The sequence below is a fragment of the Chaetomium fimeti genome (genome assembly GCF_033439085.1).
Source record: "Chaetomium fimeti strain CBS 168.71 chromosome Unknown B0H64scaffold_1, whole genome shotgun sequence".
Taxonomy (NCBI): domain Eukaryota; kingdom Fungi; phylum Ascomycota; class Sordariomycetes; order Sordariales; family Chaetomiaceae; genus Chaetomium; species Chaetomium fimeti.
Genome location: NW_026944329.1, coordinates 1,900,850 through 1,927,247, shown reverse-complemented (window position 1 = coordinate 1,927,247; position 26,398 = coordinate 1,900,850). Strand labels below are relative to the sequence as shown.

The 26,398-nt window shown below is 57.6% G+C and overlaps 5 protein-coding genes across 5 annotated transcripts; 2 read left to right on the top strand and 3 right to left on the bottom strand.

Annotated features, from left to right (window-relative positions):
• Window positions 1-206: 206 nt before the first annotated feature.
• Window positions 207-1,541, bottom strand: B0H64DRAFT_437554 (uncharacterized protein; the record flags this gene model as incomplete). The annotated part of the gene is made up of 3 exons (XM_062806266.1): window positions 207-411; window positions 1,205-1,224; window positions 1,404-1,541. The coding sequence occupies 3 exons, from the start codon at window positions 1,539-1,541 to the stop codon at window positions 207-209; spliced, it is 363 nt and encodes a 120-aa protein (XP_062663898.1).
• A 3,007-nt stretch (window positions 1,542-4,548) lies between these two features.
• On the top strand, window positions 4,549-7,381 carry B0H64DRAFT_14206 (uncharacterized protein). Its single transcript, XM_062798284.1, has 7 exons — window positions 4,549-5,000; window positions 5,079-5,112; window positions 5,222-5,407; window positions 5,475-5,529; window positions 5,598-5,831; window positions 5,902-6,675; window positions 6,732-7,381. The coding sequence occupies exons 1-7, from the start codon at window positions 4,882-4,884 to the stop codon at window positions 6,932-6,934; spliced, it is 1,605 nt and encodes a 534-aa protein (XP_062663897.1). The 5' UTR covers window positions 4,549-4,881; the 3' UTR covers window positions 6,935-7,381.
• Window positions 7,382-8,619: 1,238 nt separating this feature from the next.
• On the bottom strand, window positions 8,620-13,458 carry B0H64DRAFT_14194 (uncharacterized protein). Its single transcript, XM_062798282.1, has 6 exons — window positions 12,357-13,458; window positions 12,256-12,288; window positions 11,362-12,188; window positions 11,022-11,288; window positions 9,464-10,963; window positions 8,620-9,408 (listed from the first exon to the last, which is right to left on the bottom strand). The coding sequence occupies exons 1-6, from the start codon at window positions 13,141-13,143 to the stop codon at window positions 8,947-8,949; spliced, it is 3,876 nt and encodes a 1,291-aa protein (XP_062663896.1). The 5' UTR covers window positions 13,144-13,458; the 3' UTR covers window positions 8,620-8,946.
• A 4,080-nt stretch (window positions 13,459-17,538) lies between these two features.
• Window positions 17,539-20,673, top strand: B0H64DRAFT_314457 (uncharacterized protein; the record flags this gene model as incomplete). Its single annotated transcript, XM_062800204.1, has 5 exons — window positions 17,539-17,767; window positions 17,867-18,972; window positions 19,247-19,368; window positions 19,529-19,623; window positions 20,258-20,673. 5 exons carry the CDS (start codon window positions 17,539-17,541, stop codon window positions 20,671-20,673), a joined length of 1,968 nt encoding a protein of 655 aa, XP_062663895.1.
• An 872-nt stretch (window positions 20,674-21,545) lies between these two features.
• On the bottom strand, window positions 21,546-24,492 carry B0H64DRAFT_448612 (uncharacterized protein). The gene is made up of 4 exons (XM_062807056.1): window positions 24,046-24,492; window positions 22,422-23,999; window positions 21,867-22,364; window positions 21,546-21,809 (listed from the first exon to the last, which is right to left on the bottom strand). Exons 1-4 carry the CDS (start codon window positions 24,344-24,346, stop codon window positions 21,748-21,750), a joined length of 2,439 nt encoding a protein of 812 aa, XP_062663894.1. The 5' UTR covers window positions 24,347-24,492; the 3' UTR covers window positions 21,546-21,747.
• Between the last annotated feature and the right edge of the window lie 1,906 nt (window positions 24,493-26,398).

Genomic DNA, 26,398 nt, shown 5'->3' with positions numbered 1-26,398 from the left:
GATGCTGGGTACTTTTAAAAATGGTCCCGGTGTTGCGTACCGCGCTAATGCATGTCTACCTATACCCGGGCAGCCATGCCAGCCATCCCCACGTGCCCAATCTGTTCTCACTAGGTAGGCATGTATGTATGATCGAAAACGCCGCCGCCGTCTCTATCAACACGCCCACGCCCCTGCGACAGTACCGTCCATTGTCAGGACCGGCCTCACGCACCCCCCTTCTTATCCTCGCCCGCGCCGCCGTTCTCAGCACCGCCCGTTGCGCCCTTCACGCCGCTACTCTGCGACTTCTCCTGCTCGTCAAGAGCGTCGAGGTCGGCCTCGGAGACGCCAAACGAGGCGAGTATCTCGTCTAGCTTGCCCTCCAGGTTGGTCAGGTTCGCCTCGAGCGTGCTGGCCGTCTGCTCTCCCCTGTTCCCGTGCGAGTTGGACATGTTAGTTGGTTACAGGTATGTTCATGTGTGTATGGGTAATGTATGTGTATGTGTTGTGTGTGTAGGTATGTGTGGATGCGTTATATGCGTGTATGGTGTCGTAGTATGCCTGCGTGGATGGTGCATGACATGGCATGGCATGGCAACGGCGGCGGGTAGTCCGCCTCCCCGGATCTGCGTTTTTCTTCCATCACCCCCACCTCAACAGCTTCCCTCGGGGTTGCTGCCGAAGCTCTTCGGTACACGGGAGAGGGGAGCGCTAATAAGAGAAAAAGAAAACACGGGAGGAAAATGGGGCTGAAAATGGGTAGGCGCTACCACTCGGGCTGCAGCTTTGCTTCTGCCCGTCCCATTCCGTCGCGCGGCTGAACAGCGCACATGCCAATGCCATGCGGGGAGGGGAGTTTTGGGGAAAGGGCGGCAGTGGCACCGTGAAGCGCTGGCGGGCCCTGCAGGTTTGTTGAGCTCGTAGGCGTCCCCTTTTTTTCAGGGTCCTTTTTTCAGGGTCCTGCTGCTGCAACATCCCCTGCATCCGGAATAGGGGTGCCCGCCGACCCGGGTCCAACTTGCTGCAAGTGGTCGGGGCGGGTCCCAATACCGTCTCTGGCTTCTTGAAGCGGTGAGAAGTGTGACCCGATGGAGTGAGAAGAGAGGGTTACCATTCTTGGGCAAATCACCCAAAATCGCACCACTGGCGGTGGCTGCTGCAGTCTCGAAACCCTCCGAATCGTGGCTTTGGGGCAGGGGGTGGGGGGAGAGAAGCATCATACCTTGCAAGGTCTTTGAGGGCCTAGACCACAGGGACGGTAACGTCAGCGACGAGTGGACGGGACACGAGAGAGAGAGAGAGAGAGAGACAGAGAGAGAGACAGGGCTGAAGAAGCTGGAAGAAGAACGGGCGGGTGCCCCCGAGAGGCGGACCCGAGGGTCGGGTACGTGGCAGGGAAGGTGCTGCTTGGTTTAACTTACCTGGGCTAGATTATCGTTGACCGACGATGAGGACGGTGATGGCGCCGGCGGGTCATGCGGAGATGATGCTTCGTTTTTCCCGCTACCCGAGGGACTCTCACCCTGTTGGGACTTGGGGGGGTTGGATGGTGGTGCCATGTGCGTTGTCGACGGGAGATAGGTGGATATGATTCGCGTTTATTGTTCTTCCCGCAAGCTTCTCTAAACTGAGGTATACAGAGTCTCAGGAGTGGACAGATTAACTAGGTAGTGAGAAGAGCGTAGTTTTCGATCGAGAAGGAGCTGAATGAGCCAGTAACGAGCGACCGGTGCGCACGCCGTACCAACCGAAACGAACGAAACGCGTGACGGCTGCGGCGAAGCTCTCCAGCGGCTTGGGAAGCAAGCGGCTGTAACCTGCCTGAGCTCCCAATCCCGTTTCCCAGGCGCTGGTAACTCCACCTGTTCGGCGCCGCAAGTTGTCCCTCGGCTTCCCTTCCGCAAATGCGGTTGTCGGTAATGCCACGGCAAAAAACAAGAAAAAGAAAACAAATAAAAAAAAGCGGCCAAGCTCCCAAGGTAGGGTATCCGGACTGTCGGTCCTGCAATAATTAAGCTTGTTTTGACCGGTCGTCGTCTGGTGCTCTCGCCATGCGACCAAGCATCAGGGTGTGTCCGAGGACGGTGACGTGAGAGAGAAGGCATGAAGGGTCTAGGCCCTCGACCGACCTCCAAGCTCCAAGAGGTTCCGATGTCTTAGCCAATTGGGACGAAGCACCCTTCCCTGCCGGTTCGTTCCACTCGCGGGACCCCAAGAACGAACTCATGACCAGATGGCACAAGCATGCTAAAATCGGAAATCCCATAAGCGCTGAACCGGCAAATCTCAAAGCGAGGCGGACGGGTGGCGCGGCTTTTGTTCTCTGCCTTATTTTTTTTTTTTTCTAAACTCCACCGGAGTTGATGGTATTTGTGTAATTCCGCATCTCCCCGGCTCCGCTCAACCCATTTTCCATTCACGCAGTGCCGGGCAGCCATCCGCGGTGCTCGAAAATATTCTGAGGGCACAAGGGCATCGAACTTTGGCATCTCATCGAGAATGCACTTTCCGTTGACATGCCCACCATGTATGTACATGGTGCATGTAACTGGATCCCTGATCGTCTGCGTGGATTGTATTGGGAGGGACAGCAGAATGCGTGCGGCCAGGGTGAGAGTGGCATCGTGGTCCGCCGGATTGTCGATTGCAGGCCAAAATGTCGATGATGGGCGGGCTCCAAAACCATCGGTGGTTCATCGCCGAGAACCGCAACCCGCCACAACCCTCGGGCCCGGCTCCCCGCGCAACACCAACAAGAACAGCTAGCAGGCCAAGCGGCTCCATCGACCAGCTTTGTTTCCAAAGCGGTCTACGGCATGTGAAAAAGACAAACGTGATCAATTCTCACAATTCAAGTTTCACGCCAGGCCTCTTTGCCACGTCCGAGCCACAGAGGCGGGCTCAGTCATTCCATCGAAACCGCCTCAAGGCAGCTGCCGAACACGCCCGAACATCCACAGAAGAAACGTGGGGATTGGCTCACGGGGATCATACCTGCACCGCTTTGCGGCGGTGGCCTTGCTAGATTCGGGAAAGCGGCGGGTAAGGCGCTTTCCATTGGCCCAATGGCGCCTGCAGCCCATAAAAGTCGTACGTTTATAAAAGTCGTACGTTTTTTACATGTGCCTGCTCGATTCGATGGGATCGAGATGCCTCTCCCTGTCCTGTCCCTGTTCGCTTTCCATTTCGTGGCTCATTCCCCATACCCATCGGTGCCATCATGGCATTGTTGTTCGCCGTTCCCAAGGCGACTGTTGGTCCCCTGCCAATGACAGCCTGGAACTCGTCCCTGATTGTTAAGACAGTTCCGGAATGCTGTTCAGGCAGAACCAGCCTGTAAAGAGGAACCCTTCATGTATCGATCGCCATTCTCATCGGCATTCTCATCGCTCGCTATTCATCGGTTGCACGATTGTTGTTGCCCACGGGGCGAAACCGGACTTTGAAACATATCCGACGGCGAACTCGTAGGATTGCTTGCTGTCCACACCACCGCCGGCGAGGGGAAAAAAGAAAAGAGGCCGAAAGCCAAAGCCCAGGTCGAGCGAGAGTGCTCAGTGGATGCGAGGAGAGGAGAGCCAGGCTTGCCAGGCTTGCCAGGCGTATATTCTTAGCAACGGAGAACACGTCGTCGATCGGCTCAAACGATCACGATCCCAAGAAAACTCGGCTGCTCAGAGGACGGGCGACTTCCGGGTACTTCGGCGATCTCCTGTTTTCCAACCGCAGTTCCGTACCAAGCCGTGCCAGGCTTGTTTCTCGGACAAGCATTCGCATCGCTCCGATTTCTCCAGTGTACACAACAAAGGCATACGAGGTGCGGAGCAGGGCCTCGGCTCCACGCTCCATGGCAAGCCCAAGTCAACGGCACCCAACCGCGCTCGTAGATCCGGAATTCAGTTGACGCCTGCACCTCGATCCGGGGCTGATTGCCTCGAGCCGGTCCTGACATGCAGACCAGCAACCCAACACAACCCCAGACACAGAACAGCCAGAGCCCTTCACTTCGCCTGACCCAGCGAACCAGAGTCTAGACCCGGGCACTGGCCCATGTCCCCGTTTTAATTTCACGCCGCCCAGGCATTTGCCCACTCCAGCATCCCTCCCGGCCAGACGCGAGCCGGTTCCCGTTACACCAAAGCCAGACCCCGTCGAGCCCGTTCCCCATTCAAGCAGGAGACTTGCCCCTGTTCCGTGTAAGTACCCTCTCCCAATAGCCATTCAATCCATCATCATGGGACCCTGGCCATCTCGATTCCGCCGTCCCACCTCTGCTTCTTCCCGTGCAATTCGGCATGTCATCGCGAACTTGGGGACTTCCACCCCACCAGGCCAAAACCCCCAGCTTCCGATGACAGAAATGCCATGGCATAAGCGAATTTGTCTCTTGACCTTGGAATTGACTCCCTCCACAGAATTCCCCTGCCTTCGCCGCTCTTAACAACGTCTGCTAAACCTCCCCCACCCCGGCTTCCTTTTCACCAAAACTGTCCAGCCAGACCGACACGCCGACTGCACTTCGAAGCTCGACTCTGGTCCCTCAAGATTGCCATCTCCCGTCGCGCACACGTCTCCCGGGTTCCGAGGATACCGCACGCACTGTAACTGCCACGCCGCGGAAAGACGCTATAGCCAGCCTGCGCATTTGCGAATCAGCCGAACAACGAGAGGCGCCACACCCGGGAACAGCAGGCCCGATAGTCGCCGGACCATTCGTCTAAAAAGAGAGAGAATTGTGCAGTTACTTGGAAGGAGCGCCCGTCAGTTTGGTATTTCGGTATTTCCGGGCGCTGAAACCACCCGGCCGTGGGAGCGCACCATCCCGGCAAACCACGGTCTTGGTCCTTGGACCCGGCGCATAACGGTCGATCGAGAAACGCGACTCGGGCACCGGTCCAGATGAGTCAATTACTGGGGACCATTCTGGAGGAGTTGGGCATCGCCCAGTATCTCGATGTGTTCCTCCAACAGGGATTTGACACTTGGGAAACCATCCTGGACATTACCGAATCTGACCTGTACGTGAGAGGCGGCGTCTGGGGTGCCAGAATGAGAGAGAGGCCGGGATTTCAGGCTGACTGGGTTTTCTTCCGCAGCGATGCATTGGGGGTGAAGCTGGGCCATCGACGGGTACGAGTCCTTCTCAGTACTCCACGCGCCACAGCAGCATCCGGCATCGCAAAGGCCGGCGCGCGCGCGCCCGGACGGATCACGTTTTGCTGACGGGAGTGACCCACAGAAACTTCAGAGGCGGATCGCCAACTCGCGCGGAATCGCACCCGAGGCATCCCTAGTGTCGCCGACCCAGTCATCCGCCGAGGAGCTCAAACTCCAGGATGCGACCGGCACCGAAGCACCGGCGGCGGAGTGCCGGGAGACGACCGGCGTCACCGTCGCAAAGAGGAAGTACCGGCGGCATCCAAAGGTTCGCCCTACCTCTCGCAATGTTGGGATCTGCAATAGTAGGGATTCAGCGCTGACTTGGTGATCAGCCGGATGAGAATGCACCGGAACGCCCTCCTTCGGCCTATGTCCTCTTTTCCAACAGTAAGCCACGCATGGTCGCCCCTCTGCTGCCTGTCGGACGGTCGCTGATTTTTGGCCCTGCATTAAAGAGATGCGCGAAGAGCTCAAGGGTCGCAACCTTAGCTTTACCGAGATAGCTAAACTTGTTGGCGAGAACTGGCAAAACCTGACCTCGGCCGAAAAGGAGCCCTTCGAGTCGCAGGCCCAAGCCATCAAGGACAAGTACTTGAGCGACCTCTCCGAGTACAAGAAGACGCCCGAGTACAGAAAGTACATGTCTTATCTCCAGGAGTTCAAGGCCAAGCACGCCTCTCCGTCTCAAGGTGTGTGCGAGTTGAGTATCAGAACCGTTTTATCGTCGACGCTGTTTTAACAGACTTCCGGGCGTTGCAGACAAGGATGCCTCGAAAAGAGCCAGGCTCTCCGAGTCTGGCGGCCAAGGTCGAGCCAGCCCCAGCTCGGCTCTGACGAGGACGAGCAGGAGCGGGAGTGGCGCAGATAGCCGCAAGGGAAGCGAGCCGCCTATCGCTCGGCAAAGGGTCGAGTCTATTGCGTCCACGAGCGATTCTCAGTACACAGGTTCATTGGCCCCCTCGACGTCCATCACATCCCCCGAGGAGTCCCTGCTCTCCCCCGCCGAAAGCCACTCGGAACCTCGCTCACCAACCTTCAACCCCGATTCGAGGGACCACCCGTCGCTACTTGGACCTCGCCATTCCAGCCAGGGAGACGATCAAATCCGGGAGCAGTTGGGCGCGCGCAAGCACCTCCTCCCGTCTCTCTCCGATGTGTTCGACCGACAAGGACTCCCCGGAATGCGGCCTCCGAGCGAACCCAACGGCTATCCTTTCCCCATAACCCGCATTGGTGGCAGCTCGGGCCTTCCGCTCGGCCAAACAGGCCTTGATGCTCGTTCAGCGCCACTAACTAATGGGAATGGTCACGCTTATGGCGGGAATTCCTCCTCGGAACCGTCATCCTTTAGCCATTCTCGGCCCCAGGCCGACGGCTCCTTACCGATACACGCCCTCTTAACATCTAAGCAAGAGCCCACATTCCACAACCAACAACAACTTTCACATCACAACTACCCCTACCACCCCGACCCAAAGCCTCCGCTCGTACACCAAGCCCCAAACAGTACAGCTGGTCTTCCCGTAACCAACGGTGCGTGTCCTAGTAATTTAAAATACCTGACAACCCTTCGCTGACATCCAGTCAAGGTTACCGCCACCATCCCCCGTCCCTCCCCCATGATCGCCCTCCAGTCAACGGGCACCAACACACCCAAGGCTTCCCCCCACAAACACAAAAGCCTCAGCTACCTGCCACCGGAGTACCGCCGCAAGGGAAGCAGATTCCAAATTTTGACGGCATGAGCGCATTGCTACAAGCGGGTGAAATCGTCGATCGCCGCATGCATTAACATCGATTTTGTAACGGGCCATCGCGGTGTTTTGTCATATCTACAACTCCTATTTACCTTGTCGTACATCTACCTTGTTTATATGCATCATCTTTGGATACCCTTGAGCGGTGTGGGCTTTTTTGGACGTTTTCCCTGAAGCTTTTTGACTATGTATCATGTGAGGATATGGCGGGTGTCAGCATTTGTGGGTAAAGCAGAGCGAGAGAGGGAGGGATCGAGCAAGCAATCAGGCTACTTTCCCCAGTGGTGGACTGGGTCTTGGACGCAGATAGAGAGCAACATGGAGGCTTGTACAGGGATCATATAGGGATCAAATAGGAATACAAGAGAAGCGGGACACTGTGGTTTCCTTCAACTTGTTGGAGCTAAGTTTAGGAGTTGAGTACATACAACCGGCAAGTCATCTACCATCCACCGCAACGATCAAGGATATGGTCTCCCCGAAATCAAAGTAAATACGACGCTCTCATCATCCATCCTGTAGCTGGTTAGATAAAATCATCAGTACGAGAACGGAAGTCAACCGCACCGTCATATCCACTTGCCCTCCCCTGAACTGAGCAGACGGGGAAAACCTTCACCTCCTCAACCCCTTAACATGAATCGCCAACCAAACATGGAGCTGGAGGGAGTTACCCAACAGCAACCGACCAAGTGACGGAAATAACTTTCATTGAAGCCCGATAGGGACTCTCGGCTAACTGAAGCATGATAAACCCGCTCCCGGGTAGTTGTTTTAACGTTTATTTAATCTGAAGTTCGGATTAGCGTCAGCGCCCGGAGGCTAGCGGAAGCAGAAGAACAAAAATGGAAGCGCGTTCTTGGGTTGGGACGAAGGGGGGAGGCAGGGAACATGTGACGGTATGGTTTTATGCACCCCCTTCCATGTACTACTGTACATACATAGAACGTGAAACCCCCCTAGATGCACCCGGTGTGGGTTTCACGAACGCCAACTCCAAAATCGACGTCTGGCAACACAACCACACGTTGATGCTGGCTGGCACATAGATACGAGGGAAGGACGGTTCGAAGTCGCGTGGGGTTGTAAAACGTATACGTTTATATTCGCCTGCCCGAAAACAACTGAATATGATATATGACTTTGACCAACAATCACCACGACCCAAGCTAACTCCCTTTCCCTTCCTCACCCTCCTTTGCTTGCGCATCCGATAAGGAAACAAGGTATCGAAATGTCCACTTGCTTTGTTGCATTCTTCTATCCGCACGCAGTTAGCTCAACTAACTGCCCGTCACACCACATCATCAGGCAACGACGAGGATGAGAAGGCACTGCTCGCGCGTTAAACCCGAAGGACGACGACGACGACGGCGGCGACCGGGAAGCAGGACGAACTCGGCGCCGACGAGGGGAAACACACAAGCATCATCGACAACAGCCAAGCCAAAATCAGCAAGACGGAAGCCGAGTCAAAGCAGCCCCAAAGACGATCAACGAAACAAGTGAGACGTTTCTAACCAGCTGTAGGTATCACATGCAACGACAGTTACGAAACATAAAGACAGGATCAGTCCAGTCAGGGGTGCCAGAGGTAGGCGTGACGCGCGCGCGGGGAAAAAAAAAGAAAAGGTAAAAAAGATAATGGGACCAGATGTGAGACGAAACCACCACCGACGTGCGAACAAAATAGCACGGCCAACCCCCACCCCAACCCCCATCCCCCCCCTCCCACAGGCTGAGCAGCAAAAATAGCAACCAAGCAAAACAAAGTTAAACACCCCAGACCAGACCAAGCCAGACCCAAACCCGGAACCCAAGACCAGAGCAGACCAGACCGAACCCAGCAACCAACCAACGCAAAACCGACATCTGAAGCCGAAGCCGGGCCGCATGCATGATGCGGCAAAACAGAAGCAGCAACGATCCACGCCAAAGTAGGCAAGGCAAAATTGCGCGTGGTACGCTGTCTCAACCCAAGTGCTGTGAGCCCTCGGGAGTGTGGCTAATACCGCGGCAACGAAACCATGCCCACAGGAGGTGAGTTTTACGCTGCGTGAATGTTAGGTTCCGAGAGGCTGGTACGTGACCGAGTTATGGGATCTTCCTGGTCCGCCGTTACCAGCGAGGGGCTGTCGATCTCTGCGGTTGTGATAGCCCGTGTCGAGAGTGCCGGCCGGGAGGCGTTGTTGGTGGCAGCCGCCGACTGGTACGCGGCGGCGAGCGCGGGGTTATCGCGCCGGCCACTTGTCGCGGTGTCGGCGGTGCGTGCGAGTTCCCGTTCCCGGTTCTTCTCGAGCAGCTGGCCCCCGAGGGTTGCGCACTTGAGAATTGTCTGGATGAGATGGTTTTGCTGCAGCGGCTTGGACAGGTACTCGTCCATCTGCGCCTGGATGCACTTCTCTCGATCGCCCATCATAGCGTGCGCCGTGAGGGCGATGATGGGTGTACGTTGGCTGCCTAGGCTGCGCTCGTACTCGCGGATCTTTCCTGTGGCTTCGAACCCACCCTGTGCAATGTTAGTGACCAGAGAGTTGGTTTGATACTGAGCGGGGAAAGCTTACCATAATTGGCATCTGAACGTCCATTAGGATAACGTCAAACTTCTTGCGCTTGACGGCGTCAACGGCCTCCTTGCCGTTTCCTACCACGGTGACTACGTGGTGGTACTTCTCCAGGATTTTGACGGCAAGACGCTGGTTCACCGTGTTGTCTTCGGCCAACAGAATCTCAAACGAGCGGGTATTATCCGCCAATGATGGGGTGGCCCTGTTCTCCAGAGCGGGCACCATTCCGTTGCCGAGATCGATCAGTTTGCACGGCGTTGTCATGTAGGAGGTAATCCCCAGATCCAGGCACGACTTAAGTGACACGTGGACCACCGGCGCCAGGAGGACGATTGGGAGATACTTGAAGTCGTCGACCGAGCGCAGTCTCCGGGCATCCTCGATGGAGTCGACAATGATGACGTCGTAGGGAGCCGTCCCTTGGCCACGCACCTTGTCGAGCGCCTTGTTCTTCTCCGACTCGACAACGATGGGGAGCAGGCCTAGGCCTCCGAGCATCTTGGCGATATCGCCGCCGTGCCCGGTTCTCCCCTTGTCGATGAAGAGCACCTGGTGGCCCTTGTACGGACTGAGCTGTTTGGAGATGAAGGCGATCTCCTCGTTGGCCAGGCGGACGATACAGGTGAAGTAGAACTTGCTGCCCTTGCCGTACTCGCTCTTGACCCAGACATCGCCGCCCATCAAGTTGACGAGCCTCTTCGAGATGGACAAACCTAACCCGGTGCCGCCAAACTTGCGCGTCATGGAGCCGTCGGCCTGCTGGAAGGTATCGAAGATCAAGTCTAGCTTATCCGATGGGATGCCGATACCGGTGTCGGCCACGATGAACTCGATGGCATACTCTCCCATACTCCCGGACTGCACGGCTGATGCCTTCTGGATGGTGAGGCTGACCTCGCCGTGCTCGGTGAATTTGATAGCGTTGCCCACCAAGTTCAGGATGATCTGACGTAACCTGAACGAGTCACCCACGACGTGATCCGGCACGGAGCTATCGACGCGGTATGTGAGGTCGAGGAACTTCTCGTTAGCCTTGACGGCCAGCGTCTTGAGGGCGTTGAATACGGTGCCCCGTAGGGTGTATGGGATCTCCTCGATGACCATCCTCCTCGCCTCGATTTTGGACAGATCCAGGATGTCGTCAATGATGGTCAACAAGCTGTTCGCTAGCGAGTTGACAATGTTGAGCATCTCTCTCTGGTATTGTGTCAGATCCGTGTCGAGCGTGAGCTGGGTCATGCCGATGATGCCGTTCATGGGCGTTCGGATTTCGTGCGACATATTGGCAAGGAACTCCGACTTGGTCTTGTTGGCCAGTTCGGCCGCCTCCCTGGCCTGCGTATTTCTTTGAATACTGTCCCTGAGGTTGTACACCATCTGGTTGATCTTCTTTTTGAGCTCGTCCATCTCGCCCGAGGCTTCGACTTCGACAAGTTTGGTAAAGTCACCGTCTGTCGCGGCGTTTGTGATGTCGCCGAATGCTCGCACTTGAGCCGTCTGTGGAGGGCCCCGTCAGTCAACCAATCCTGAAAGCGGCGCAATGGGAGCGACTTACTAAGTTGTTTGCCATGGTGTTCACATCGGTTGTAATTTCTTTCCACCTGCCCTTCAAGCCCGCCACATCGGCTTGGCCGCCCATGATACCGTCGACCCCGACGTCTTTGGCTACTCTTTGCACTTCGTTGCAGAATATGGACAGTCGGTCAACCATGTTGTTGATCGTCTCTTTTAGGATGAGTATCTCTCCCTTGGCCTCGACGTCGATCTTGCGGCTCATGTCGCCATTGGCAATGGCTTGTGTGACGGTGGATATACCTCGCACCTGGAGAGGTGGGCGGTTAGGTTAGTATGAGGGAAAAAACGGCTACACCCGGGGCAAAGATTATTTGGCATACCTGGGATGTGAGGTTCCTGGCCATGGTGTTGACATTCTCGGTAAGATCTTTCCACTTGCCCTCGACATTGTCGACTTGGGCTTGGCCACCAAGGGTGCCGTCTGTGCCGACTTCTCTGGCGACCTTGCTGACCTCGAAAGCAAATGTGCCCAGACGGTCAACCATGGTATTTATCGTGTTCTTCAGATCCAAGATTTCACCCTGCACCTCGACCCCGATCTTTTTTGTGAGGTCGCCCCTGGCGACGGCTGTCGTGACCTTGGCGATCTCTCGCACTTGGGTCGTTAAATTCATGGCCATACCATTCACATTTTCCGTGAGATCCCTCCACGTCCCCTGGACGTCGTGGACGGTAGCCTGACCGCCCAGCCTTCCTTCGGTTCCGACTTCTCTAGCAATCTTGGTGACTTCGCGTGCGAATTGCTGCAGCTGGTCCACCATGGAGTTGATGGTTTTCTTGAGTTCAAAGATCTCGCCTCTGCACTCGGCCTGGACTTTCTGGGTGAGGTCGCCCTTGGCGACGGCGGTGGTGACTTTGATGATATCTCGTACTTGCGTTGTTAAATTGTTCGCCATGGCGTTCACGTTGACTGTTAGCTCGTTCCACATGCCCTGCACCCCTTCGACGTCGGCTTGACCACCGAGTATACCCTCGGTTCCGACATCTCTGGCTACGCGCGTGACTTCGGAGGCAAATGTTCTGAGTTGATCGACCATAGTGTTGATAGTTTGTTGGAGTTGGAGAATTTCGCCCTTGGCAGGGCGTTCGATTTTCTTAGTCAGGTCACCGTGTGCGACAGCGGTTGTCACGGATGCGATCTCGCGCACTGCGGAGAGAGGTTAGTTTATTGGGGCCGGGCACTCGAGACCACCATCCATCGAGGGAGGACATACCTTGGTCCGTGAGGTTCTGCGCCATTACGTTCACTATGAGGCCCAAGTCAGTACGGGGGGTGGTGACCCTAGGGTACGGCAGAAGCCAAACCGAGACGCACCGTTATCAGTCAGTTCCTTCCATGTGCCATCGACCCCCTCGATCTGAGCCTGACCGCCGAGGATACCTTCTGTCCCGACTTCGCGGGCGACACGGGAGACTTCACTAGAAAAGACCTGTAGCTGGTCCATCATGGTGTTGATGGTGCGCTTGAATGTTGTGATTTCGGGGTCCATTTCCACGCTGTTCATGCGGACCTTCTTGGACAGGTCACCGCGGGCGACGGCCGTTACGATCTCGCCGATCTCACGCAGCGCCTTTTGGAAAGCCTCGTTCGCCTTTTGATGCTTCCACAGCTCACGCTCCAGGGTGGCCACGCGCTCCTGCTCGATGATGGCCAGAGCCTTCTCCTGGAGCTGCTTCTGCTCGATCAACTGAGCGTTGACGCCATCCAGTTCCTGGCGCTGGCTGTCGAGGAGCTTCGACTGGTCGTCGACATGCTCCCGCAGGCCCTCGAGGGCCTCGTCGATGAATCCATTGCGCGGCAGGGCGGGGGGGTATTTCGGCCTCAGGCGAGGCTTGTCGTCTGCGAAGATGGTATCGGCGGTCTCATTGGGGGTGTCGGGAAAGACGTGGGTCGGGGTCGAGTTTGCCCTAGCCTCGAGCTGCTGAACGCGGAGTACGAGGGCGGCAAGCTCCCGCTCGAGTTCAACCTTCTCAGCGTTGTCGGGACCGGGTAGCCTCACGCTCGGACACGCATTGGAGACCGCTGGAGGGGGTGTCGTCGGATCGGTCGCGAGAGATCTGACGACAGCAGTGACGACTGCCAGCGAAGACTCGCCGCTCATAATTGCGGCGGTGGACGGCGTGAGCGCCGCGGGCGGGGGAGCGACTCGGTTAACAGCACTGACAAAAGAAACACGACCGGATGGTGGGGGAAACGGATCGGTGTCGGGATGACTATCGTCTTTGGCGTAGTAAGCGGGTCTTCATGCGGGAGCCTCTCGCGACGGGATTCCGGACGGTTTTGATGCACCGGCCTGGTTGTGGACGATGGAAAGGGCGGAATGGGTTGCAAGATGGCTGGCTGTGAGGCGGATCTGGTGTGGGCGGGTCGCGCTGGAGGGTGCGTCGGGGTGTGCTTGGCGGCGTAGGACGCAAAAACTGCGAGCGAAAAGCCAAGCGAAAAGGCAAGCGAAAAGGCCGAATCGCCCGTATCCGCAGGGACCCTAAAGGAAAGCGGAGACGCGCCGTCCCTGAGCTTTGTTCGCCCCCCTCGTCTCGCTCTGCCCCGGTTTTCGGAAAGGGGGCAGATCGGATGGAAGAGCGAGTCGGGATGACGATTAAAAAAAAAAAAAAGAAACCAGAGATCTCGCTGAGCTCGACCGGATCGCAGCGCGTGAGGTAGCAGACAAGCGGCCTTTGATCACCTCGAGGGTTGATTGAAGGTTGCAGGGAGAGGAGGAGGAGGAGGGAGGATGGGGAAGTTGCTGGGGAGGACCCGTAGGGGCGCCGAGGAGGGGATGGATCGGCGGTCCGCTGCCAATTCGCTGCATCACCGCCCCCTTTGGTGCTTAGCGGTGTCTAGAAATCTGGATGCTGGTCGGTTTTTGTCTGCATGTTGGGGTTTATTGTACATCGGTTTACATGCGTCCAACGGGGCGTGGTGGTGGTGGTTGCATTGCACTCTGCGCTGGGGCTCGCAGGGAGAGAAACGTTCTAGAGGGCTTGTGAGCTGCAGGGCCTGCAGCGTTCGGGAACAGGGAGAAGGCGGCGGTTGTTGTTCTGACCCGTTTCGTTCTGACTCGAGCCCTAGTGAACCGAGCCTTGACACCCTGATAATGGAAGGCTCCGAACAGGACGGAATTTCAGGTACCGTTTCACTGGGGACCAAGATGGTTTACAATCCGCCTCCGGGCGATTCCATCCCCCGTACCTTGTGCCCATCCGAAGTGCGTGCCACCTCATGCCATAGATGATCAGATGGAAGAACGATCCGGGTTTCATCAGGCAGCGGGGCAGCCAAATCGCGGGGTGGGAAGCAGCCCAAACGGCGGCATGGGCTGTTGTCTGTCCGAGGCGTGCCTTCCCCGCTCCAAATAGCAAGGCAACCAGCACTTCCTTCCACTGCCCGAGAAAAAGCTCGCCTCTCTGCCTTTCCAGTTGCATCCATGGGATCCAGACGCTGTCTCTCCTACCGTCTGTACCTAACCGCCACTGCGGGGCTGAAGACAGGGTTCTGACAGCGTCGGATGCTCAGTACAGGTGGAGCGGCTGCTGCCATGGCATGGTGATGCAGCAAACCGAGCGAGGCAACGGGTGTGCAGAAACACCTCATCCCGTGTTTCCCAACCTACCTTTAAGAGAAACGACAGCTCGTTACGGTCGGTGACTTGTGTGACGGATCTCCCGCGCCTTGCTGCAGCTCGAGCGTGGTTACACTCAATCCGATATGAGCGAGTGTGTCCCCACCGCGTGGGCACCTACCGCTATGAGTTGGGCATTTCTTTTCACCTCCCTAACGGCTAACTGGGTATGCATCCAGCCGTACGAAGGAGCGGAGGACAAGACATTTGCCCCCCCCTCTCCCCTTTGAGCCGCCATCCATTGCAAGGGGTGTGTGGCATGGCGGGACATGTTAGTCTGTCGAGCTGTCAAAGTCGCCAGCCAGTTCTTCCTCGCCGGGCGGTCAGAGGGGAAAGGCAGCGCTCCAGAGCGGGGAGCTGGCCAGTGAGCATCCAGAAAAAGGGATTCCTCGGGTGGCCAGTGTGCTTGCGGGGCCGTGCCAAAACCAAGGCCGGCTCATCGGCTGGGAGCCGCAAGATGTGCGATGAGATTGGATAGAAAGTCCATCGCACAGTGCGGGATTCACTCGGGTCCGGTCGCAGTTGCAGGTTTTCGTTGCCATACCTTTCCTCTCTCAGCCTTCTCCTCCTTTCAAATGGTTGCGTGGCATGTCAGTTGCACGTTTTCTTTGATTTTGAAATCGGGAAAAGCCGTCACCAACAACTCAGCTCCTTTCCTTTCCCTTGTTGGGACCAACAAAGACAAACTAATTCTGGCTGCCGAGCGATGGCAGCAAGCCACTTACGTCACAGATAACTCTCCAGGGTTGGGAGCCAGAGGGGCAATCGACGTTGGGAGGAAGGAGTTCGGCAGCGCCACCCGGATGCCCGCAGTTTCACTTTCAGCAGCTCTTCCATGTCCAGTTCCCCGTGACGGATTGTGATATGCGCCCACGCACCGCCGAAGGTATCGACGGGGGTGGAATGGAATTTCGGGCCAGAGACCGGGTCCAGTTCGATGGGCTGACGACCCCGGTCGACACCCCGGATTTTTGAGATTTCTGGGTTTTCTTTTTCTCTGCCTATCGAAGATGAAACCGCTTTCCCGCGGTCACCTGAAGCGGGCTGCCAAGGTAGCGAAGGCATTTCCGAACTGGGGAGTCGACAACGAACCCGCTCTCTCTGCCCATCCACCCATATCAGGGTCCGTTCAAGGGTCCAAGGAGATAGAACGGCAGTCGCCGGACCAGCCATACGGCTCCCAAAGCGACCCCTTTTACTTCGTGTTTTCTGGCAGACTAACAGGCTTCATCCTGGGACGGAAGGTCTCGCAGATACTGTGTACGAAGTAGGTGAGATCTCTTGGGGATCTCGGCAAGCCGGCGGATTTCTTTTTGCCTCAACCCCCCCTTTCCTTGTCTCTCACCGCGCACCGCGCACTGTCACTCCCACTGTCGGCTCTTGTCTGTGCACTTCACGATCAGACACTGGCACCCCACTCAAACCACGGACATGGGACAACTCCAGGACCCTAAAAGAGCGGGTCAGGCTCACTGCGATCAGCGCCTTGCTCTGGGCTTTTGAGCCCAACCATGGAGAGATTGGCCTTGGAATGTTTGATGTTTTGATGAAGGGACATGCTCGACGGAATACCGCCGCCTGGGCTCCCGTTCTGGCCCCGACGGGAGAGACAAGATATGCAAAGCCCTCGGCGTCATTAACTATGTGTCTCTGCCCGCTGACGCTCGAGCAGCGACTCGGTCACCGCCTTGCGCGGTGAGGCAGCCGACCGGGTCTGTGTCGGCTTCGTCGACCACGATACCCGGCAAGCCCCGGCCAGACGGACTTCTGGGCTGGAGCGCAGAACACGCCGGATTGGGCATCGGGACCGGGGAAGGCTTGGCCGGCGGTGAAATGGCTTTGCCAAGTCGGACTGCCGGCACCGGGCAACGGCTCTTGGTTTCTCTCAGCCGACATGCTCGGCGACGACTTCGGGATTTGGCTGACAGCGCCCTCGACCCCCCAACTTCTCTGACTTTCGGGCCTGTATGAAATCATTTCTCCGATCAAGCTTTGCTAGCGCGACAAGTGCATCGGAAACGCCGCTCGAGGTAACACGGCCACAGTTCAACCGTCTCGTGATGAGACATTCACCGGCGATCCATGCCATGGAGTCGGGATTTGTTGTTTGCCGCGTCTGACGCCAATGCTTCCTACGGCCCACCGCCATGCCACGTTTCTGAACACTTCTCCATTCGCCCTCAGGACCACGAGTGCATCCGCTGCGACGTCCAGGGAACGGCGCGGGGCTCGGTGCCATGACGCAACGCGGGGAAGGAAACTCGGATCACGTTAATAGGTGCGCTATTGCTCTGCGGCCTTTCCCGGTGTTGGGCTACCTGGTCGCTTCTCGTCCAGCCTCGACCGCAGGATCCGGGCATGGGTACGGGTAAGGGTATGCGTGTGGGCAGCAGGGAGTTGGGACTTGGGAGAGAGAGCATGTGAAAGGATCCCGTTTCAAGCATGACATTTGGCATGAGCGAATAGGATAAAAACGGAAACATCGAAGAGTTGGGTTCAGTATTACAAACCGATCAACGCAACAGATAAAACTTGGCCACACCCACTTTTAACGTTGACATCCACTGCCATGTGGAAAGGGGAAAAGGGGTCTTGGGGGGTTTGGGTGTTAAAGGAAGAGGGTTAGGGCTGACCACTCCACCGAGTCCACCAAGAAGGGTTTGGCTGCCCGTTGCGGGCTTCCGATAAGATAAGAATTTCGATTGAATTTCTTTGGTCGCAATACCGAAATCCATCCCACCTTTGCATGCGCCATTGGTACAGATTACTGCATACCTCGTAATTTTGACTCGACCCCCACCATCGCCGTCCCTCAACCTACCTTTTGGGATGTTTCGAACCGCCCGCTTTCTGCGTGGACTTCGAAGCATCGGCACAATGGCGACTACCGAGGAAGCAGCAGCAGTAGCCTCTGCTACGACAACCAATTCGCCATCAACTGTCCCAACTCCCACCACAACCCCCGCCCCAACGACCTTCCCGCGTGTCCCTATCCCACCCCGCGGCGTCGACTACCGGGGGAAACTAGTCCTCGCACCTATGGTTCGCTCCGGCGAACTTCCCTCGCGCCTCCTCGCGCTGCACTACGGTGCCGACCTAGTCTGGGGTTCGTTTCCTTCCCTTCCCTTTCCTTCCCCTCCCCTCCCCCGGCCAATTCCCCCAAGTCACCAAACTCAACTAACCGCCGCACCCAAACCCCCCTTAGGCCCCGAAACGGTCGACCACTCCCTCATTGGCGCCGTGCGCCGCATCAACCCGCGCACGAACATGGTCGAGTACACGCGCCAGGCCTCCCACTCCTACAGCCCGACCCACACGCAAAACAACGGCAACGACGGCGGCGTGGCGGAGTCGGTCATCTACCGACTGGACCCGGCGCGCGAGAAGGGCAAGCTGGTGTTCCAGCTGGGCACGTCGGACGCGGGGCGGGCGGTGGCGGCGGCGCGGTTCGTGGCGGCCGACGTGGCGGGCATCGACGTGAACGCGGGGTGCCCGAAGCCGTTCAGCGTGACGGGCGGGATGGGCGCGGCGCTGCTGCGCACGCCCGAGAAGCTCGCGGGGATCCTCGAGGCCCTGGTGCGCGAGGTCACGCCGGCCTGCGGCCTCGGCGTCAGCGTCAAGATCCGCCTGCTCGAGACCGCCGCCGAGACCGAGGCGCTCGTGCGCCGCCTCGTGCGCACGGGAATCACGGGCCTGACCGTCCACTGCCGCACCACGCCCATGCGGCCGCGCGAGCGCGCCATCCGCGGCCAGCTGCGCATGGTGCGCGAGGTGTGCCACGAGGCCGGCGTGGCCTGCCTCATGAACGGCGACGTCGAGAGCCGGGACCAGGCGGACGCGCTGGTCGACGAGTTCGGCGTGGACGGGGCCATGATCGCGACGGCCGCCGAGAAGAACCCGAGCTGCTTCCGGAGCGGGGCCGCGGGGGGGCTGGCGACGTGGCAGGAGACGACGGAGAAGTACCTGCGGTACGCGATGGAGGTGGAGAACAAGATGGCCAACACCAAGTTCCTGCTGGCGCAGATGGTGCCCGGCAAGGCGTCCGTGTACAGGGGGCTGCACGCTTGCCGGTCGTACGTCGAGTACGTCGACACGCTCGGGCACGAGGGGATGAGGGAGATGGCGCGGGCGACAGACCGGGTGCTGGGGCTGGGCGAGTTTGCGGTCCAGCCCGAGCCGAAGAAGAAGAATAAGAACAAGGGCCAGCAGAACGGCCAGGAGTCGAAGAAGCGGAAGAGGGAGGATGTGAAGGAGGAGCCAGCGAAGAGGCCGGAGGTGACGGAGCCGGTGTCCGCTGCGGCGCCGGCGTCTGTTGCGGTATGATAAGTGTCCCATTGATTTTTGGCATATAGCGATTGGCTGGCGTACGGGCATAAATGGCATTTGAAGGTTGTGGTTGGCATGATATCCTGGTGTGCGAGGCGGGTGGACTAGATGGACACCCATATAAATCAACTCTCCGTTTTGCAATGCGCAGAATTATCACGTCGATATTATGTCACTGGTATCTTCAACTTGTGTACGAACCAACCATATGTATCATCCAACCCAGCTCAGGACCACCGAATACACTCACCCCCTTTAGCCAACAACTCATACCCTCTTCCCTTGCGCGAGCAGGTCGGACACCTTGGGCGGCAGCACCAGCGCGCCCCTGTCGTTCCGCCGGTGGAAGTCGACCAGGGCAATCGCCGTCTTCTCGGGGAGGTCCTCGTGGATAAAGTGCCCGGCCTCGGGGAACACCTGCAGCGCATACTTGCCTGTTGCAGTCAGTAAGTCGTCCCTCGTATTGGGTTTGAGAGAAGAGGGGTGAACAAACCCTGCATCTGGCCGATAGTTAACTCGGTGTCTAGCCTGTCCGTCCCAGCAAGCAGCAGCATCTTGCCGCCCCGTCCCGCGAGGAACTTCTTGCTGAGGCCGGTGAACCAGCCCTCCCAAAAGGGCTGCGTCTTGGCCAGGTCGGTCCGCCATCGCCAGGGTTTGCTCCCCTTTCCGTTTTTGCGTACGATGCCAGGCCCAGTTTCGGTTCCAGTCCTAGTAGCAGGCCCAGTCCCCGTCTCACTCCCAACCGCAGTCCTAACCACACTCCCACTCCCACCCACGTCCCCCTTCCCAATCCCTTCTCCATCACTACCCCCACCCTCACCCTCAACCCCCTCCATCCCCTCCGCAATACCCAACCCAACCCCCTCCTCAACGCCCTCCAACAACAACAACCCCGGCTTCGCCGCCGGCCCTCCCGCCGGCACCTCCCCCGATTCACGACAGACCAACAACCCGGGCACGCTCGCCCTGGCACTGACGGCATTCCGCACAGTGCGCGACCGCACGTGCCAGTCGACGGCGTCGCGCAGCGTCTCGAACCCGCCGGGCCGCGTCGCCAGGTAGGCGTGCATGCTCTGCAGGGCGTCCATGGCGGACCCCTCGACGACGTCGAGGACGGCGTAGCCGAGGAGGTCAATAGTACTACTGATGGGGTTGGTGCTGCTGCTGGCGGGGTTGGTGGTGATGGGGTTGGATGTGACGGGGAAGGGGGTGGTTGTGGAAAGGAGTTTGGTGGTTGTTGGGGGGATGGTTGTTGCTGTTGTTGTGGTAGGAGCGGGTGTGGGGGTGGGTTTTGTGCGGGGGAGGAGCACGGAGGCGAACTCGGTTACTACCGCGCCGCCGAGGGAGTGGCCTACTAGGAGGATGGGCGGCAGCGAGGGCCAGTGCATGGCGGACTGGGTGAGGGTCAGCACGGCCAGCAGATCAGACGCGAGAGTGGTGAGCGAGAGATCTGCCGTGTCGTCCTTCCCGTCCCCTTCCTCCTCGCTCGGTGACTTGGACGAAGTGGTAGTCAACCCATGCCCCCTCGCGTCAAGCGACAGGATCCCCGCGGCGGGAAGACGCTTCCTGATCTCGGCCCCTAGCACGGCAAAGGACAAGCCTGAGCTGCCGGCGCCGTGGTGCGTGACAAACAGCGGGCCACCCGGTTTGCCCGGGCCGGAGGAAGGCGCCGGAGAAGTCAGGTAGGCGTGATAAGTGATAGAGCCGTCGGGCGCCGGGAGGAACAACTCGCGCTCAAAATAGGTTGTCCATGGGATCGGGTCGAGGGAACGGCCAGCGAATCTAGAACACGCATTAGACTTGGGAATTTCCAATTGTCGAGGTTGATGAGGTATGTAGTAGGACGTATGGGATGTATGGGATGTATGACAAGGGGATGTACCCCTGTGGTCGAGCAAACAATGCCCTCCCCGGCGAGGGAATGACAGTACCCGTGGACGACATGGAGGACGCAGAGGACGAGTCGTCGTCTTGAGGAGTGTTGGGCACATAACCCGTGCTGCTGTAACGGTCCTCGTCGAGCTCGTTGAAGCCGGGGAGCGGCGGTGGCGGCATGGTGTGCATGGAGCTAGTGATCTTTGCTTTGGCCCACTTCTTTTGGAGGTCACTCATGATCTGTGGGCCGTCAAAGGGAGAATGATGGGGGGGTTAATGAACAAGGCTGGCCATGAGTCTCGTCTCGTCTCGGGTTGAGTTCGGGCCAGAATATGAGGCGGGGAATGTAGTGGTGAGTATTCGAAAATTCTATGGCAAAAATGGAGCAAAACACACAAAATCCAGATGAATTGAGATATGTAGTTGTGGGAGCTGTCAGACTCGGTAGAGTTGGTGATGTTGAAATGGAGTTGAGGGCCCAACAACTGACGGGTGTGAGGTCATTGGGCGGCCAATGTCACATCTCCCACTGTGCCGCCCCTCAGTTTCAGGGGCAATGGGGCAGTCGCAGTTGAACGGCCTGGAGGGGTCGGGGAGGAGCACAGTGTGCACTCGGAATTCCCACACATAGCCTCAACGAGTGGGTGACTGTTCGGAGGAAAAAGAAGAATATGCGTTGCTCAGTCCTATATTCACATATATTTGATTACACTCTTCCATCTGGCCTCTAAGTCTTGCTTCATATGTTCATAAGTAGGTATAGTTATAATACATCTTTAGGATAAGCTATTGTTACATATATGCAGTTCCAACCCCTCGCTATCAACAAATCTATGCCACGCTCAAACACAAACCGAACATCCAACCACCACTCACCCCACCCACTCAATATCTCCCATACGGTCCCCCATAACCACCATAACCACCATAACCCCCATACCCTCCCCCTTGCCCCTGCCCCTGCCCCTGTGCAGCAGCAGCAGCAGCAGCAGCAGAATACCCACCCTGCGCCCGCGGCTGCTGCCCCCCGAAACCCCCATACCCATCTCCCAGGTTCGGCAACGTCGGCTGCCGCATGGTCCCACCACCACCGTTCATACCACCAAGGGGAGCAGCCCCCATGACCAGATTCTCCCGACTCGGATTCATCATCCCTGGCCCCCCGGGGGGACCCGACACCGCCATACCCACGGGGGCGTTCGTGTTCGGCGTGAGCGCCCTGAAGGACCCGCCGCTCGGGGCGCGCGGCGCAAACATGGGGTTTGATGACAGCCTGCCGTTGCCGTTGTCGTCGGCAGGGCCGCTGTACCGTTCCGGAGAGGTCGCGCGGGCGGCGTCCGCGGCGGCGGTTTTCTCCGTCCTGACCGAGACGAGTGGAGCGAAGCCCGTCTTGGAGATGGAGAGGGACGATGAGACGTCCGACTCGCCCGTCTTGGTGCGGTCGAGCAGGAGCGAGTTGCGCGCGTCGAGCGGGGTGAGCGTGTCACGCTGCTGGACTTTTTCTGTGGCTTTGTTAGTTTTGGTTGTTGGGACCATAAACAGAAGGGGCTAGGACTTACCCATCTCCTTGCGGCGCTTGCGGTGCGGGTTCTGCTTGCAGCAGGCGTTGATGGCGTTCCACGCGATGAGGATGGCCAGGATGCCCGTCAAGGCGGATTGAACCGCGATGAGGACCACGCCGGTAACCGTCTTCGTCGTCTGGGCGACACCAAACTCCTCCACAAACACCAGGATGCACACCACCGACAGGACGCGCACCACCTGGATGGTGACGTTGATAATGTTGCTCGAGCGGCGCTCGTACGGGCGGCTCCATAAGAGAAGGATCAGCATGATGCCCTCGACGATGAGCTGCGCACTCGCTTGTATCATGCCGTGGCCGTCTGCTCCCGCGATAATGCAGCCCTTGGCGAGCATGTAGATGATGGTGGGCAGGAAGATCCACCAGTAATCGCGGCGGTACGACTCATAAAAAAGGCTGTACTTGACCCAGATGTCCTTGTCGTCGTACAGGGAACCGGCGTCGCCCTCGGCCTTCTTGAGCTTGCGTGCCGTGCTCCAAATCTTCCAGCAGAAGTAAGCCAGGACGGCGGTGAACACGAACAGAGTAACACCAGCCAGCACCTTGGCGGCCCACGAGTCTCCCTGGGTGAACTGGAAGACGCAGTACAGCACCCAAACGCCGTACAACAGCATAATCAGAGAAGTGATGGCGCGCGCGATGGAGCCCCAGTAGTGCTTGCGGAAGCCCGCCAGCGCCTTGGGGAAGCTGCCGAACAGAGCCCAGAATTCCAGGATGACTTTGACCAACAGAACTCCCACCACAATCGCCGCAATGACGATGGCTACCACAAGAAGAATTGTCATGAAGGTGTTGCCCGACGGAATGCTCAGCTGCTCCACATAGCCCTGGATACCCGAGACCGCAACGCGGACGGTTTCCGACGCACCGTTCTGCTCGGTCGTCTCGTCAACCGTGCCGTTGATGCTTGTCTCGATTTGTCGGGTGGCAAGATGCACGAATTGGTGAATTGCTCGCTTGAGCGAGCCCTGCCCGGCCGTCTGCGAGGGGCTATCGAATACGAGAGTTGCGTTCCTCAGAAAATCAACGCTATTCTCCGTCAGATTGCCTCCTGTGGAAGCGCGAAAGCTGTCAATGGACACCTGGAGCTGCGTCCAGGGGATCAAGCCGGCCGAGAAGCCGAAGTTTTTGGCGAAGCTCCGGTACACTTCAGGATAGGCGACCGACATCATGCCGTTCATGGCCATACCCTGGAACCATCCCAACACCTCGGTAAAGCTTGGACTGATGGTGCCCATGCCGCCCGCCGCTGAGCCTCCGCCGGCTGCGGCGCTGCCTCCCGCAAACGCGGCTCCCGCTGCCGAGACGCCTCCAAGTACCAGCGCTGCTCCCGCCACGCCGGCGGCCACGTACGAGACGGCAGGCACGCTGGTCGTCTTGCCGTTGGACACCTGAGACTGGATGCAGGCCACCCTCTCGCCAGATTCACTCGATCGGAGCTGCAAGGTGGCCATGGCTGCGATATCCGGGACTTGGAAGGCAATCGCGGGGACCAGGTCTGCAAACTCTGCGGGAATCTGCTGAGACCCCTTTGCGGAGAAGCTGCCGGCGGGCACTAGATCGGTCAGTCCTGCACGTATTAACCACGGTATGAGACATACCAGGACAGAGCTGCTGCACAAATGTGCCTTCAGCGCAGGGATCGAAGGTGTTGGAGTATATATCTTGGCCATATGCCGTGACGTTGAGAACGGCCGTCACATTCTGTACCCGGTTGCTGGTCCCTGCCACGTCGAACGAAACCGTCTTGTTGTCGTTGTTGTACCTGATGTTCGCCCTCTGCACCGAAACGCTAGCGTTCGTGTTGCAAGAGCTGAACCCGACCGTTTCGAGAACGTCCAGGCCCAAAGCTCCGCTGGCGAGGAGCGCCCCGGTCAGGAAGGCCCTAGCGAGTCCCCTCATCTCCGTCTAACACCTGGTAGTTGCTTCGATTCCGATTGTGTGTGCCGTCGGCGAGTCGGGTTATTTGTCCTTCTCCAACCAAGTAATGCTCCGGTCGTCCTGCCTCCCCTATCTAGCGACCAAATTCGCTGGTTCTGTTCCTTGATGCCCAATATCCCCCACTCAATAGTTGCCCCTGAAGTTCGGTAAAAAATGTCGTCGAAGCCGGCGAAATAGTAAAAGCGAAGGAGAATTAGGAAATGAAGACAGTCAACGTCTCATAACAACACGGCCGAGGATCAACCTGGAACGAATGGAAAGGCGGGACAAAAGAGAAAAAAGCCCCTCAAAGGGGAAGAAGCCCGGGTGTCTCGCTCAAGTCTCAGTAGAACTCGAGGACGAGGTCACGAATTGGCACCAGCCAAAACGCAGGAAAGGGGCATTAAGAAGCGAATTGAAGGAAAAAAGGTGCCAAAAAAGAGGCATAAACAGAAGAAAGAAGGGAGCAGGGGGGGGTGCTAGGAGAGATAAAGCCGGAAAGAAAGCATGGCAGAGAACCCGGCGCGGGTATCTGAAACGAAATGGAGATGGCAGCGCGTGGTGGAGGGAGCCCTTGCTCGACTCCAGGAGTCCAGGGCAACCCGATGCCGCGGAAGAGCCTCGAACAACGCACGGCACCCACATAATCGGAACAGATCCATTGCTGCGAGGGAGGGAAACCCACTCAGATCCATGCTTTGATAGGCGAACACAGCACCCGCCGAACGGGAGTTCCCAGATCGACCAGTCACCCAACCCTTGTGAAGCGGCATCGCCTTCGAGACTGGTCCAGGAGGTGGACCAGGGAGAAGCGATTGTTGCGGAATTGGAACAAAAGTTCATAACTTTGACAACTGGCACCCCTTCTTGGCATGTGGCCCGCACCTGCCAGTTCAGAGACAGCAGCCGGTCTGAAACGTTAGTGGCAAGGAAAGCGCTGACAAGAGACCCCTGCTGCCCGTTTGGGCGGCTATGTGGGCGTCGATTGGCTGTGAGCCCTCTGAACCGCCGCGGGACGGCGCCATTGGGAGCGCTTTTTCGACGCTTCTGAAACCCGGAGCAGAAACATCGAGCATCAACAACAAATCAAGGTCGCGGGGCCGTTCTGCGAGGTGATTACCAGAATGTATGTTTTGAGGGCCGAAGTTGGCAATTTAACATCGGGCAACGGAACTGCCCGAAGTTATCGGGCATCAAATACAGGAACACAATTCCGAAATTCACAGCGCACAGATTTGACGAATACGACGACCAGAGTCAACCTAACTCACCCGGCGAACCTCCCGCCACAGAATTCAACTCGAACATCACATCACCTCCATCACATCACCCACATCACCATGACGCCACTGGCGCCAGCGAGTGAGACCCCTCACTCGGATCACAGACCGCCAAGTGCCTCGGGATTCTTCCATCCAGCAAAGTTGGCCAGAAACGACAACACCCTGAATGCTGATCAAACATGGAACGCCTTCCCGAACCAGCGGATCCGCCGTCCTGGAGATCTTGACCTTGGAAAGCGAACTGCCACTCGGTAATATGTAAATCGAGGCCTCTCGTGTCATTGTTTCTTCGAATCCGTTGTCTCCCGCTTAACATATTCGCAATGTAAACTCACCCGTCGTGGAGCTGTCGCGTCCGGAGAACACCTTTCGAGGTGACAGATACTCTCGGCTTCCAGAATGATTACCACAGCCCTCACCCCCATCGAAATCTCAAAGAAATTAAAGATCTCCCAGTCCATGCCTACCATCTTTATGCAGTAATGCAAACCATCCGAACTGTAGCTTGGTCTCGGTCTTTAGATCCATCCTGTTCCTGAGCCATCAATGCGTTTTGTGACGAAGCCAATAATATGTAGTCCCGCCCCTCAAATAAGGAATGAATCGTCCCATCTCCCAAGTTGAGCACGGACGGGCGTCCCTATATTGTCCGGATGCTGTACCTGTACCAAACCTTCACGTTGCCATGTCATGGGTTCAAAGAAAGGAAGGATCCTTGCAGCGCAACGGTCAAATGTCGTTCAGAAATCGC

What these genes read in the sequence shown, in the direction of transcription:
- B0H64DRAFT_14206 (XM_062798284.1), top strand. Translation starts at nt 4,882, where the DNA reads ATGAGTCAATTACTGGGGACCATTCTGGAGGAGTTGGGCATCGCCCAG. An exon ending in GACATTACCGAATCTGACCT is followed by an intron (nt 5,001 to 5,078) that starts GTACGTGAGAGG and finishes TTTCTTCCGCAG; the next exon opens with CGATGCATTGGGGGTGAAGC. An exon ending in GCACGCCTCTCCGTCTCAAG is followed by an intron (nt 5,832 to 5,901) that starts GTGTGTGCGAGT and finishes CGGGCGTTGCAG; the next exon opens with ACAAGGATGCCTCGAAAAGA.
- B0H64DRAFT_14194 (XM_062798282.1), bottom strand. Translation starts at nt 13,143, where the DNA reads ATGAGCGGCGAGTCTTCGCTGGCAGTCGTCACTGCTGTCGTCAGATCT. An exon ending in ACACCATGGCAAACAACTTA is followed by an intron (nt 10,964 to 11,021) that starts GTAAGTCGCTCC and finishes GGCCCTCCACAG; the next exon opens with ACGGCTCAAGTGCGAGCATT. An exon ending in ACGTTCAGATGCCAATTATG is followed by an intron (nt 9,409 to 9,463) that starts GTAAGCTTTCCC and finishes AACATTGCACAG; the next exon opens with GGTGGGTTCGAAGCCACAGG.
- B0H64DRAFT_448612 (XM_062807056.1), bottom strand. Translation starts at nt 24,346, where the DNA reads ATGAGGGGACTCGCTAGGGCCTTCCTGACCGGGGCGCTCCTCGCCAGC. An exon ending in CAAGCGCCGCAAGGAGATGG is followed by an intron (nt 22,365 to 22,421) that starts GTAAGTCCTAGC and finishes ACAAAGCCACAG; the next exon opens with AAAAAGTCCAGCAGCGTGAC. An exon ending in GCAGCAGCCGCGGGCGCAGG is followed by an intron (nt 21,810 to 21,866) that starts GTGGGTATTCTG and finishes GGCAGGGGCAAG; the next exon opens with GGGGAGGGTATGGGGGTTAT.